General features: G+C 45.0%; 1 protein-coding gene across 1 annotated transcript in view; it reads right to left on the bottom strand.

Moving 5' to 3' along the window:
* LOC135085479 (uncharacterized) overlaps window positions 1-13,960 on the bottom strand; it is a 140,616-nt gene that overhangs the window by 9,976 nt on the left and 116,680 nt on the right. The window contains exons 8-14 of the mRNA XM_063980270.1: window positions 10,486-10,636; window positions 8,255-8,340; window positions 7,487-7,645; window positions 5,631-5,777; window positions 4,508-4,637; window positions 521-629; window positions 161-246 (exon numbers count right to left, since the gene is read on the bottom strand). Coding sequence (XP_063836340.1) covers window positions 161-246; window positions 521-629; window positions 4,508-4,637; window positions 5,631-5,777; window positions 7,487-7,645; window positions 8,255-8,340; window positions 10,486-10,636 — 868 coding nt within the window. The remainder of the gene's footprint in view (window positions 1-160; window positions 247-520; window positions 630-4,507; window positions 4,638-5,630; window positions 5,778-7,486; window positions 7,646-8,254; window positions 8,341-10,485; window positions 10,637-13,960) is intronic.

Here is a 13,960-nt window from a genome sequence, read left to right as displayed (position 1 = left end):
TGAATAACCAATTAGATTTAATTATTTTCACTTCTCTCCGCCCCGTACCACGCCGCCACTGCTATCAAATTTTATACTATCTGTTCACTTTAAGTTTGCCACTGGCGATATGACGTCACTTTATGACCTGATGATGTTGATGATGATGAATAAAACTCACCTAAATGCATGCGTTTCCTTCCTTTGTGATGCGGAATCAAATACGGTTTCACTATGCCAAGCTCAGAGTTGATTAGCGGTTCGATTCTGAAAAGACAATACGAAAATATTTAACAACCTGCTGATAAAGTCGCTTATAGCCTATCAGAGACTTATCTGTCAGATAAACTACAACTTTTGAAGTTCAGGAGCTGTTTCTTCACCGCTTGATAATACCTAAAGTCACTGATGGCCTATCAGGGACTTATCTGTCAGATAAACTGCAACTTTTGGAGACTGTTTCATCACTTCATAAAAAAGTCCCTGATAGGCTTATCAGGAAGTTATCTGTCAGATAAACTACATCTTTTTAATATCTTACCTGTACGCTATAGGGTCGTAGGGATGGAATATGTTGAAGAAATTCTTGCAAGTCGGCAGAGTGAAGTCCGCTCCTAGAGATTTCACGCCGCGTATGCATTCGAACATCGCTGTAAAAATAAAACAAATATTTTATTAAAACCGACACCCCGTTTACACATACAATAAGTACAGTTAAAGTGAAAAAAAAAAGTGGAAATAGACAGATAGAGAAATAATAACTGACAATAGTGACTGAGTTTCTTGCGCTGCTTCTTCTCAGCACTGGCCCATTTATTGTCCCGAAGCAGTGGTAGGGTTAATATTGGGACGTGTAAAGGTGCTTTTTAAAAGCCTATTTGCAAAAATAAATACCTTTATTTCAGATCATTATGATCCATACCGCGTTGTGTTAGTGACAATATTAAACTTAGATAAGATAGAAAGAGATAAAGTAATAAGTCATTTATTTTCTTTGGCTTTTAAAAGGCGTTTTTACACGCACCTTCTTTTGTAAAATGACCCATCCTATCCTATGCCCGGATAGGCTCCTGGGAACGTAGAGTGCTGAACTCTAAAGTGGGGCAGTTCACGAAGGGCTAGTCCGTATCCGCGCGAGGTAGCTCACGTGGCCTTATGAGGCCTCAAGTAATGACTACAGCACACTAAATGGCAGGTTGCTTACCGATAGGGCTCCCGAGAGCGTAAAGAGCGGCGGAGGTGAACCGTAAATCTAAAGCAGGGTAGCTCACGTAGCCTCAAGTATAGAAGGCAGTATCTATCGAGGGCGTAGAGCGCGGTGGAGGTAAATTCCAACGCAGAGTAACTTGGGAGGGCTAGCCGGTGGTATTGATTAAAGGACACTAAAGCCTGGTCCGTGAGCACGTAGAATTTTGTCCAATGACCCCAAGCTACCCATCCTTATCGCTCGCGCGTAATTATGTTGCTGTCGCGCTCGCACACTCACTGCGGGCGCCCGTCGCACAGTCGCGACTTCAACATAATTACGCGCGAGTGATAAGGATGGGTAGCTTGGGGTCATTGGACAAAATTCTACGTGCTCGCGGACCAGGTTTTAGCAAAATGCTTACCTATAGGGCTCCCAAGGGTATACAGCGCGGCGGGACTGAACTCCAAAGCAGGGTAACTTATGGAGGACTACAACTTTAAGACACTAGAAGGTAAGTTGCTTACCGATAGGGCTCCCAAGGGCATATAATGCAGCGGGAGTGAACTCCAAAGCATGGTAGTTCACAGAGGGCTGTCCTATGATCACTGAGGGTAGCTCACGTAGCCTCAAGTGGTCTAAAGTATTCTCTATCATCAAGATACTCACCGATAGGGCTCCCAAGGGCATATAGCGCTGCAGGAGTTCACTCCAAATTCGGGTAGCTCACGGAAGGCTGTCCTATGATCACTGAGGGTAGCTCACGTAGCCTCAAGTGGTCTAAAGTATTCTCTATCATCAAGATACTCACCGATAGGGCTCCCAAGGGCATATAATGCGGCTGGAGTGAACTCCAAAGCGGGGTAGCTTACAGAAGGCTACTAATAGAAGACACTAAAAGCCGATCTGCTTACCGATAGGGCTCCCAAGGGCATACAACGCAGGAAGAGTGAACTCCAAAGCATGGTAGTTCACAGAGGGCTAGTCTATGATAACACGGGGTAGCTCACGTGGCCTAAAGTAAATACTACTAGCAAGTTACTCACCGATAGGGCTCCCAAGGGCATACAACGCGGCGGGACTGAACTCCAAAGCAGGGTAACTTATGGAGGACTACAACTTTAAGACACTAGAAGGGAAGTTGCTTACCGATAGGGCTCCCAAGGGCATATAGAGCGGCAGGAGTAACCTCTAGGACTGGTCCATAGTAGCTCACATAAATTAAAGGACACTAGAAGGCAGAATCTCTCACCGATAGGGCATATAGAGCGGCAGGAGTGAACTCCAAAGCATGGTAGCTCACGTAGGGCTGGCTTGAGATAACACAGGTAGCTCTCAAGTGGCTTCAAGTATTCTCTATCATCAAGATACTCACCGATAGGGCTCCCCAGGGCATATAATGCGGCTGGAGTGAACTCTAAAGTAGGGTAGCTCACGTAGGGCTGGCTTGAGATAACACAGGTAGCTCTCAAGTGGCTTCAAGTATTCTCTATTATCAAGATACTCACCGATAGGGCTCCCAAGGGCATACAGTGCTGCAGGAGTGAACTCCAAAGCATGGTAGTTCACAGAGGGCTGTCCTATGATCACTGAGGGTAGCTCACGTAGCCTCAAGTGGTTTAAAGTAAAGACTACTAAAGCCTGGTCCGTGAGCACGTAGAATTTTGTCTAATGACCCCAAGCTACCCATCCTTATCGCTCGCGCGTAATTATGTTGCTATCGCGCTCGCACACTCACTGCGGGCGCCCGTCGCACAGTCGCGACAGCAATATAATTACGCGCGAGCGATAAGGATGGGTAGCTTGGGGTCATTGGACAAAATTCTACGTGCTCGCGGACCAGGCTTTAGCAAAATGCTTACCTATAGGGCTCCCAAGGGTATACAGCGCAGCGGGACTGAACTCCAAAGCAGGGTAGCTAACGGATTACTACAAATTTTAAGACACTAGAAGGTAAGCTGCTTACCGATAGGGCTCCCAAGGGCATATAGAGCGGCTGGAGTGAATTCCAAAGTAGGGTAGCTCACGTAGGGCTGGCTTGAGATAACACAGGTAGCTCTCAAGTGGCTTCAAGTATTCTCTATCATCAAGATACTCACCGATAGGGCTCCCAAGGGCATATAGAGCGGCTGGAGTGAACTCCAAAGCATGGTAGTTCACAGAGGGCTGTCCTATGATCACTGAGGGTAGCTCACGTAGCCTCAAGTGGTCTAAAGTATTCTCTATCATCAAGATACTCACCGATAGGGCTCCCCAGGGCATATAGAGCGGCCGGAGTGAACTCCAAAGCAGGGTAGCTTACAGAGGGCTAACCTATGATCACAAGAGGAAGATCGAGTAATGACTACAGCACACTACAAGGCCGCAAGGCAGCCTCAAGTGACCGCACGTAAAGACTACTAGCAAAATGCTTACCGATAGGGCTCCCAAGGGCATACAACGTGGCAGGGGTGAACTCTAAAGCGGGGTAGCTTACAGAAGGCTACTAATAGAAGACACTAAAAGGCGATCTGCTTACCGATAGGGCTCCCAAGGGCATATAGAGCGGCAGGAGTGACCTCTAGGACTGGTCCATAGTAGCTCACATAAATTAAAGGACACTAGAAGGCAGAATCTCTCACCGATAGGGCTCCCAAGGGCATATAGAGCGGCAGGAGTGACCTCTAGGACTGGTCCATAGTAGCTCACATAAATTAAAGGACACTAGAAGGCAGAATCACTCACCGATAGGGCTCCCAAGGGCATATAGAGCGGCAGGAGTGACCTCTAGGACTGGTCCATAGTAGCTCACATAAATTAAAGGACACTAGAAGGCAGAATCACTCACCGATAGGGCTCCCAAGGGCATATACAGCGGCAGGAGTGACCTCTAGGACTGGTCCATAGTAGCTCACATAAATTAAAGGACACTAGAAGGCAGAATCACTCACCGATAGGGCTCCCAAGGGCATATAGAGCGGCAGGAGGGACCTCTAGGACTGGTCCATAGTAGCTCACATAAATTAAAGGACACTAGAAGGCAGAATCTCTTACCGATAGGGCTCCCAAGGGCATATAGAGCGGCAGGAGTGACCTCTAGGACTGGTCCATAGTAGCTCACATAAATTAAAGGACACTAGAAGGCAGAATCTCTTACCGATAGGGCTCCCAAGGGCATATAGAGCGGCAGGAGTGACCTCTAGGACTGGTCCATAGTAGCTCACATAAATTAAAGGACACTAGAAGGCAGAATCTCTTACCGATAGGGCTCCCAAGGGCATATAGAGCGGCAGGAGTGACCTCTAGGACTGGTCCATAGTAGCTCACATAAATTAAAGGACACTAGAAGGCAGAATCTCTTACCGATAGGGCTCCCAAGGGCATATAATGCGGCGGGGGTGAACTCCAAATTCGGGTAGATAACGGAAGGCTGGCCGGTACCAGCACCACCGCTCACGTAACTCTTGTCTGGCGAGCTAGCCTTTTCAGACGCCTAGGGATAGAGAATAAAAGAAATAATGAGTATTTACTATTCAATTCAGATCGGGCCTTTCTACGATACACCATGCTTATACATACAGTGTATTTCTGCTTTAACTTCCGGTCCCCCTATATTATATGTTAAATATCGACAAAAATATATATAATAAATTATCCATTTAAAATCAAAGTTTTAAAGTAACAAAGAATAATAGGCCAAACTTATTGTTTCAGACGAAATGCTTGGAAAAATGTGAGTTTTGTCAGTTGTTGTGCTCTTCGTACATCGATTCACCATCATCATTTCAGCTATAGGACGTCCACTGCTGAACAAACGCCTCCCCAAAGATTTTTGTTTTTTTATTTATTTCCACATTGACCGGTTGGTTGGCATTCAAAAAGGCATATCGATTGTTTTTTTCTAATTTGTTCAGCTCTATCATCATGTGCTAATAAGCGTAATATCACCGTCACTTAGGCTGCCTATGATAATGTCGATAATGTCCCTGTCTCTAACAGGGACATTCGTCGACAATCACCGTCACTTATGCTACTTATTAACACCCGTATTCAAACATGCTTGCTTAAGTGAATCAGCAACGCTATGCTAAGCGCACAGCGTTGAATAGAGCTTTGTGATTGGTTTGTTTGTGTCACTCCGCCACTCAAGTTTTCTTTGAATAGTTTTTGGCGGAACCTGTGCGTCCACGCGCACTGTGATACCTCATAATGTTTTTTTTTTTTTTGATGTGACAGGAGGCAAACGAGCAGACGGATCACCTGATGGTAAGTGATTACCGTCGCCCATAGACACCCGCAGACCCAGGGGCGTTACAGGTGCGTTGCCGGCCTTTAAGGTGAAGATACGCTCTCCTCTTGAAAGCTTGCAGGTCGTATCCGTCCGGAAACAGTTTGGTTGTACGGGGCAGGAAGTTTCTAGAGAAACGTACTGTATGTATTATGTTTGTGAATGCGGATGTTAGAGACAGGGACAGTATTGACTCACCCCCAACTGATGGCACAGCAAATCGTACAGTATCACGCTGCCCAGCGAATGGCCCCCTAATGATACGGACCCCTTGAATAAGGGGTTCCGTACCTTGAACAGCTTGTATATGCGGTTGAGTTCCGCGCAGACGGTGTCAATGATTGTCTGTGGAAGAAAGACATTTATGGTATTTTAATCTGGTAGGGCCCAAAAGATAAGGAGACATGTAAAGTGCCCCATAAGGGCTACCTTTTCTTTTTTATTTTTTAATACATTTTGACGTTCATAAGTGCCACTTGTGGTCTAAACTGAATAAATATTTTTGATTTTGATTTTTATTTTGAGAAAATATCTAAAGCCTGGTCCGTGAGCACGTAGAGTCCTGTCCAATGACCCCAAGCTGCCCATCCTTATCGCTCGCGCGTAATTATGTTGCTGTCGCGCTCGCACACTCACTGCGGGCGCGCGTCGCACAGTCGCGACAGCAATATAATTACGCGCGAGAGATAAGGATGGGCAGCTTTTTTTTTTTTTTTTTACCTCTAGCATGGTCACCAGAGCCTTTTTTAATATTTGATTTTCAGTTGATTGCTATGGTGTTTGAGAGTTAAAGTTAGTTGTTTGGTTGTTTTCTGTATTTGGTTTCGTTTTTTATATAATTCTTTTGAAAAGATTGTCTCCATTTGCTATTTTTATTTTGTACTACTATTACTACGAGTTTTGCTGTTGATTTGTATCTTAAATTTCTTTTTACTATAATGAATTTACTGTTTTGCCAAGGATGGGCAGCTTGGGGTCATTGGACGGGACTCTACGTGCTCACGGACCAGGCTTTAGCTTAGGCAAAAAGTCGGAAAATACAGTAAATCTGGGTAACCTAGGAAATCAGTATAACATTGGCCCAAAATATAATTGCGTATTTAGTACTCTTTCGTTTTTTTTATATCCCATCCCAACTAATATTATAAATGCGAAAGTAACTCTGTCTGTCTGTCTGTCTGTTACGCTTTCCCGCTTAAACCTCGTAACCGATTTTGATGAAATTTGGCATAGAGATAGTTTGAGTCCCGGGAAAGAACATAGGATAGTTTTTATCCCGGTTTTTGAAACAGGGACGCGCGCGATAAAGTTTTTCTGTGACAGACAAAATTCCACGCGGGCGAAGCCGCGGGCGGAAAGCTAGTTAGAAATAAGCTTTATAACAATATTTGAATAAATAAAAACAGTACTACTTAATTTGCAATATTATAATGTTTTGGGCCAATGTTATACTGAAGGCAAGGACTCCTACTTGTAAAGAAATTATTAAAGATTTATTTATTTATTCTGTTAATACTGATATTTTAGCGAAAAACTTAAAAATTTCAAAACCTACTACGTAGCTTTATCACCACCAAGACGAGTAGAATTTTGAATTAATTTGAACGGATTTTAACGCGATACGCGAGCAGAGTTTTGACCCCACAGGGAATCGAACCCGGGACTTCTGCTTCTGGGTCTAAGACAGCCCACTAGACCACAGAGCAAGAAAGAACGAAGAAACACAAGTTTATTTCACAGCAAAATAACACGCATTGTTACTTCGATAGTGTGTGTAGTGGAAGTTTATAAATGAAATAACGAGTGAACTGTATGAAATTAGTTATCTATTCGATATACATTTACAATGATAAGGAGACCGTTTAGTGCAAAGTCGTTGATGAGAGTGCGTCAGGTTTGTCTCCGTGGATGTTCGCTCGCGAACCGAACATTGCTCGTTCGTTCGCCGAACGCTCGCTGCCCGCGGGCAATGTCCGTAGACACGCATTTACACAGAGAGAAGAAAAGTTCCCTCGATGGGAATCGAACCTGTAACCTAGACATTTCACACTCACCTGACAAAACACCGGGCTGGTATACAACAGTACGTCCAGTAGCGTGTCGTTGGTGAAGCTTCTAAGGCGGGGTATGCTCTCGAGGGTGATCTCTGCCAGTCGCTTGTCCACGCCCGTCTCTCCCGAATGGAGAGTAGAGTGCCACGAGATTGGGAGCACCTGCAGAAATGGGGACAAGGATTAGGGTGAATATAAAAACATTTGATTTATTGTTAATAGATGAAAAACACTAGCTTTTGCCCGCGGCTTCACCCGCGTGAAATTTAGAGTCACAAATCGGCATAAATTATAGCCTATATGTTAATCTGGGTTACAAACAATAATACTGTAAAGTTTAACAAAATCCGTTCAGTAGTTTTTGCGTGAAAGAGTAACAAATATCCAGACATCCAGACACTAAATTTCACAATTTAACTGATAACCGACACACACAATGCTCTGGCAATGGCATACATACAAAATTCGACTGTAAGTACGGCGTACAGTTGAAGGTTGCTAATAAAGTACAAGACTAAGTGTTCGAATATCGTGAGTACTCGAAATCTGTATTCGAGTTTTGTGGATCCGAATACAGAATTTTACATACTCGAGTACGTGAGTACCTGCTAGGTATTCGAGTCAGTACTCGAGTCAGTCTTACTCGGGCTACTCGGCACATCTCTAGGGCCCACTCAATGTTCACTCGCACTCACCACTGGGTCGCGACCCATAGTTTGGGAAACCCTGACCTATAGTATAATAAGAGTACAGTACGATAAGTATACATACCTCGACTCGGTTCACGACGCCCTTGTCAAATGAATTCCTGTAGTGTGACTGCAGTAACTGTAGACTAGTCGCTCGGAAGTCGTCCACTGAAACAAAATGTACAAAAGTCAGAACGGCACGTGAATAGAAACACTGTACCTTATGAAGTTGGAATAGGCATCATTTTTATTCGTTTTCAGTTTTCGAAGGTGGAAACAAGCACTTCCTCCGCCATTTTCTGCAGTTTGGCACGTCACGTCACACATCATTTTACCGAAGTCAGCCCTATGGCTTCGGCGCAGTGCCGATCACTGACGTTTGTCAACAAAATGGTGCTTGACTCTTGAGACAAGCTAAATTACACCATATTGTTAATGACACTGAGCATACATTTTTTCAAATACCTTCGCGAAGTGAACCTTCTGTACCCAGTCAATGTCTAAGGTATGGGAGCGGCACGAGAGTGGTGACACGTGACATAATATGACGTGACAGAGCATATTATTATAGATGACCCACGCTGAACTGTCCCACCAAACTCAATGACAGGGGGGCGCTACCATCGTTCAACTATATGGTTTCCAACATGGCAAAAATCGGAACCAGCGATCCGGTATTGACGGTGGCGCCCCGCTGTCAATGTCATGGATAGGACACTTCAGTATATTGGAACTATACAAGTCTGAAGCACATTTGAAGTCTCGCTGACGTGTGACGTTACAAAAACACCCTCCCGTGCCCCATACCTCAGGTACTGACTTAGAAGTTAAGACCTGTAAAAAGCATTGTTATGACGTCACTCACCCACTTCCTCAACCGGCCTAAAGCGCATATCGCAAGCGGATCCGACGCCATGACAGAGCAGCAGCAGGTGGTCTATGCTCGATGGTTCGGGGTCTTCGATCTCCGCCTCGTCTATGTCCCGCCTTACTACAAGTTCTAACTCTACTGTCTAAACCGGGGCTTGCGGGTCTGATGCCCGTTTTCACCATCAATTCCTAATTTTTAAGTGACACCTATGAAAACAAAACACCGATCACATCCCTAAGCAGGCTCTGGATTGGAATCCCCAAGGAAAACGCAAACGTGGTCGACCCAGGCAAACTTGGCGGCGCACTGTAGCGGACGAGGCGAAGAAGATCGGCAAGACCTGGAGCGAGATCAAGCGAGAAGCTCAAGACCGAACGAGATGGAGGACTGTTGTGGACGCCCTCTGCCCCATCTAGGGGACATAGGACCATAAGTAAGTATGAAAACAAAATTCCTGTTATGTGTTACTATAAGGGTCACTTAAAAATTAGGGATTGACGGTGAAATCGGGCATTAGTGTCTTACCATTTTAGTCAGGGGGAGGGGGAGAGGGGCAGAGGGGAAGCTACTTACATGGGGAGGGAGGCAGCTGGCCCCCTTTTAGTCGCTTTGAAGGAACTAAGACAAAGTATCTGACCTAAAAAATCTAATTTGCCCCCCCCCTAGGCCAGAAGCTGCGTACGCCCATGATTGTAGTGTGATCAGACCTTCCACTAGATGGACCGACGATCTAATGAAGGTCGTGGGAAGCACCTGTTTTTATGGAGATCCTTGGGGGAGGCCTTTGTCCAGCTATGCAGGTAGTATTGCTATGACGTCACTCACCCACTTCCTCAACAGGCCTGAAGCGCATGTCGCAAGCGGATCCGACGCCATGACAGAGCAGCAGCAGGTGGTCTATGCTCGATGGTTCGGGGTCTTCGATCTCCGCCTCGTCTATGCCCCGCCTTACTACAAGTTCTAACTCTACTGTCTAAACCGGGGCTTGCGGGTCCGATGCCCGTTTTCACCATCAATTCTTAATTTTTAAGTGACACCTATGAAAACAAAATTCCTGTTATGTGTTACTATAAGGGTCACTTAAAAACTAGGGATTGATGGTGAGAACGGGCATGAGACAAGTGTCTTACCATTGTAGTCAGGGGGAGGGGGAGAGGGGCAGGTGGGAAGCTACTTACATGGGGAGGGAGGCAGCTGGCCCCCTTTTAGTCGCTTTGAAGGAACTAAGACAAAGTATCTGACCTAAAAAATCTAATTTGCCCCCCCTAGGCCAGAAGCTGGGTACGCCTATGATTGTAGTGTGATCAGACCTTCCACTAGATGGACCGACGATCTGGTGAAGGTCGCGGGAAGCACCTGCAGCGCAGGACCAGTTTTTGTGGAGATCCTTGGGGGAGGCCTTTGTCCAGCTGTGGAGCTAGTATTGCTATGACGTCACTCACCCACTTCTTCAACAGGCCTGAAGCGCATGTCACAGGCGGATCCGACGCCATGACAGAGCAGCAGCAGGTGGTCTATGCTCGATGGTTCGGGGTCTTCGATTTCCGCCTCGTCTATGCCCCGCCTTACTACACGCGGACGCATTGTGGATTCCTACAAAAGTAAAAGTTATTTATTTTGCGAAATAAATGCTAAAGTAATGCCCGTTTTCACCATCAATCCCTATTTTTTTAAGTGACCACTTTGAAAACAAAATTCTTGTTAACCATAGCCATAGGGGTCACTTAAAAATTAGGGATTGATGGTGAAAACGGGCGTAACTCTCTCTGTTACGCTTTCACGCCTAAACCACTGAAACGATTTTGAAGAAATTTAGTATAGCGATAGTTTGAGCCCCAGGGAAGGACATAGGATAGTTTTTATCCCGGTTTTTGAATCAGGGACGCGCGCGATTAAGTTTTTCTGTCATAGACAAAATTACACGCGGGCGACGCCGCGGGCAAAAGCTAGTCTTTTACGTTAAAACATTTCGAAATGTATTCAAAAGTGGGCAGATTTTATAAAGCGCTAAAACTTTTCATATACTTGTTGTTTAACCGATTGAGTCCCAGACGGCATTAATTAATGTCATAACAATTGATTTGTTATGACATTAATTGATGGATTGGCCACACTCTCCGAAGGAACCCCGATCACATCCCTAAGCAGGCTCTGGATTGGAATCCCCAAGGAAAACGCAAACGTGGTCGACCCAGGCAAACTTGGCGGCGCACTGTAGCGGACGAGGCGAAGAAGATCGGCAAGACCTGGAGCGAGATCAAGCGAGAAGCTCAAGACCGAAAGAGATGGAGGACTGTTGTGGACGCCCTCTGCCCCATCTAGGGGACATAGGACCATAAGTCAAGTCAAGTCATAACAATTGATTATCTATTGTGTCTAGATTCGCGGAGCTTGAAGGATTAAAATAATAAATTAATGAAATTAGGACCAGTTGGCGCCTATGGCGTAAGTTCCTATTCCTGTCACTCGTAAGAGGCGCCAATTGAAAGCCTAACACAGTAGCTATTGCTATATACATTAATTAATGTAAGGTAACTAATTTTCAACTTTATTTTTATACTTATAAACACTCCTTTAGACTAAAATACAAATATACTATAGACATTGAATAACAGTTCTATGTTTTATTACTTATTGATTAAGTCTCTGATAGCCTATTACACACTTATTTTCTAGATAGATAACTTTACCTGTTAGATAACTATCTGATACTCAACCAAAACTAGCACAAAAATCCTGTCAAATATCTAGAACTACAATTTATCTATTCTCCAAAACTTTTCTACCCAACTACACGAAAAGTTCATCGGAAAGTTCACCTTCAACTGTTTTTGCTGTCAGCGAATTGAGAATATGAAATCGAATAACGTTTCGATTAATATTCATTCGATTCCACATCCAACTGTATAGGTTGTTTCAGAAATATTGGAATGAACTTCATAAATTGAACGAGTGAACGAAAGATTAGGCCAGTTATTGGATAAATATCTTGATTTAAACAGCAGTGACATGAAATCACAAGCTTCCATTTCCATAAAATTCTAGTGAAAAATATCGTCCTGATATCAAAAAAGTATAGACAATGAGGGCTATCGTACTTGCACCCACAAGTTTGCGCCACTGGCGCCAAATGGCAAGGTCCTATCACTCAATAGTGGCGCCATCTGGCGAGTAAAGGACACTATCGCGCGATAGAGGCGCCAATGACGGTTTTCGCGAATGAAAAATCCGCCAGATAGCAATACGTAGACGCGAGAGAGAGAGAATGATTGGTTATTTTTGACATGACATTGACAGATGTCAAAATCCACCAATCACGCAGCAGTCAGACCCCACATCCACGTCCCGCCATCTAGCGGATCTTTCATTCGTGAAAACCCTCATTGGTGCGTGAATCCTTATCATTCGACAGTAGTGGCCTCAGGTTAGTAAGGACAGTGGCACCAAATGCGATGTAAGGCAATATCACTCAAATTCAAATTGTGTTTATTGTGAAATCACAGGTATATCTAAATATTCAAAGGTGACTGACTGACTAACTGACTGACTGACATAGTGATCTATCAACGCACAGCCCAAACCACTGGATGGATCGGGCTAAAATTTGGCATGCAAGTAGATGTCGTAGGCATCTGCTAAGAAAGGATTTTACGAAACTCAACCCCTAAGAGGGTAAAACGGGATCCACGCGTACGAAGTCGCGGGCGGCCGCTAGTAAGTAATAAAGTTTTGTAATAGATCAACTGTGGGCTTACGCCCATGCGGCGGATCACAGTTGATTAAAATTAAAAGTTATTATTAAAAGTTGGCGCCACTCTCGAGTCTCTTATTAAATATGAAGTTATAAGAGACTCGAGAGTGGCGCCAACTTTTCAACATTTCATATCATAGATAGAATGAATGACAATCCTAAGTTAAATCGTTCCGTTCACTCCTCATTCATTTCTGAAACAACCTACAACCTTTTCCTTCTGGCTCCTGTATTCTCCTGCTCCATGCACCAGCAGTAGTAAGTGATCCATCTTGAGGGGCTGGTCTCTTGATACTTTCACCTTGGGCGGGTTGCGGTATACGCGTTTGCCGAAAGCGAAGAGCTAGGGACAAAAGGAGGGGTGAGGATTGGGAAAGGATATTGGGGGGTGTAGTTTCCACCTCTCGCTCCCACCGCTGCAACTCCTGTGTAGCCAGGATCTACAGCTTGACCGCCACAACCCAACCAGTGAAGGTCAAGTTTGTCCCGGGGAAAGTTCCCACTAGATCCAGGAGTTGCAGCGGTGGAAACGAGAGGTGGGAATAGTCCCGTTTCCCACTAGATCCTGGCTACACATGAGTTGTAGCGGTGGGAACGAGATGTGGGAATAGTCCCGTTTCCCTCTAAGGATCTATCTTGGTTATACAGGAGTAGCAGCGGTGGGAACGAGAGAAGGGTATAGTCCCGTTTCCTACTAGACTAAATCATGGCTACACAGGAGTTGTAGAGGTGGGACCGAGAGGTGGGAATGGTCCCGTTTTCCACTAAGGATATCCTAGGTATCAGGAGTCACGCTCCCATATGCACCTGGAGAAAAGCTTCTGAAAATAATTTTCACTCACGCGAGCTGAACCAAAGGGGTCTGATGCGGACTCTAGGAGGCCTATGATCAGCAGTGGGCGTCCTGTGGCTGAAATGATGATGATGACGAGCACTCCCGGATGAAAGTCCACTGTTTATAAGGAGTCCTGACTGAAGAAGTTGTTGCTGGGAATACTGCTCCAGGCTAGATTAAAGAACAACTGTTTGTCACTCACGGGAGCTGAACCAAAGGATTAGGACTGCGGGAAGCCTATGTTCAGCAGTAGACGTCCTGTCCTGTGGCTGAAATATGAGTAGTGCCGGATGAAAGTCCACTGTTCAGAAGAAGTTGGTCCTGGGAATAC

This window comes from Ostrinia nubilalis, chromosome 28 (genome assembly GCF_963855985.1).
Source record: "Ostrinia nubilalis chromosome 28, ilOstNubi1.1, whole genome shotgun sequence".
In the NCBI taxonomy this organism is placed as follows: Eukaryota; Metazoa; Arthropoda; class Insecta; order Lepidoptera; family Crambidae; genus Ostrinia; species Ostrinia nubilalis.
Note: the sequence above shows the minus strand (reverse complement) of the source record. Positions and strands in the feature narration are given on the sequence as shown.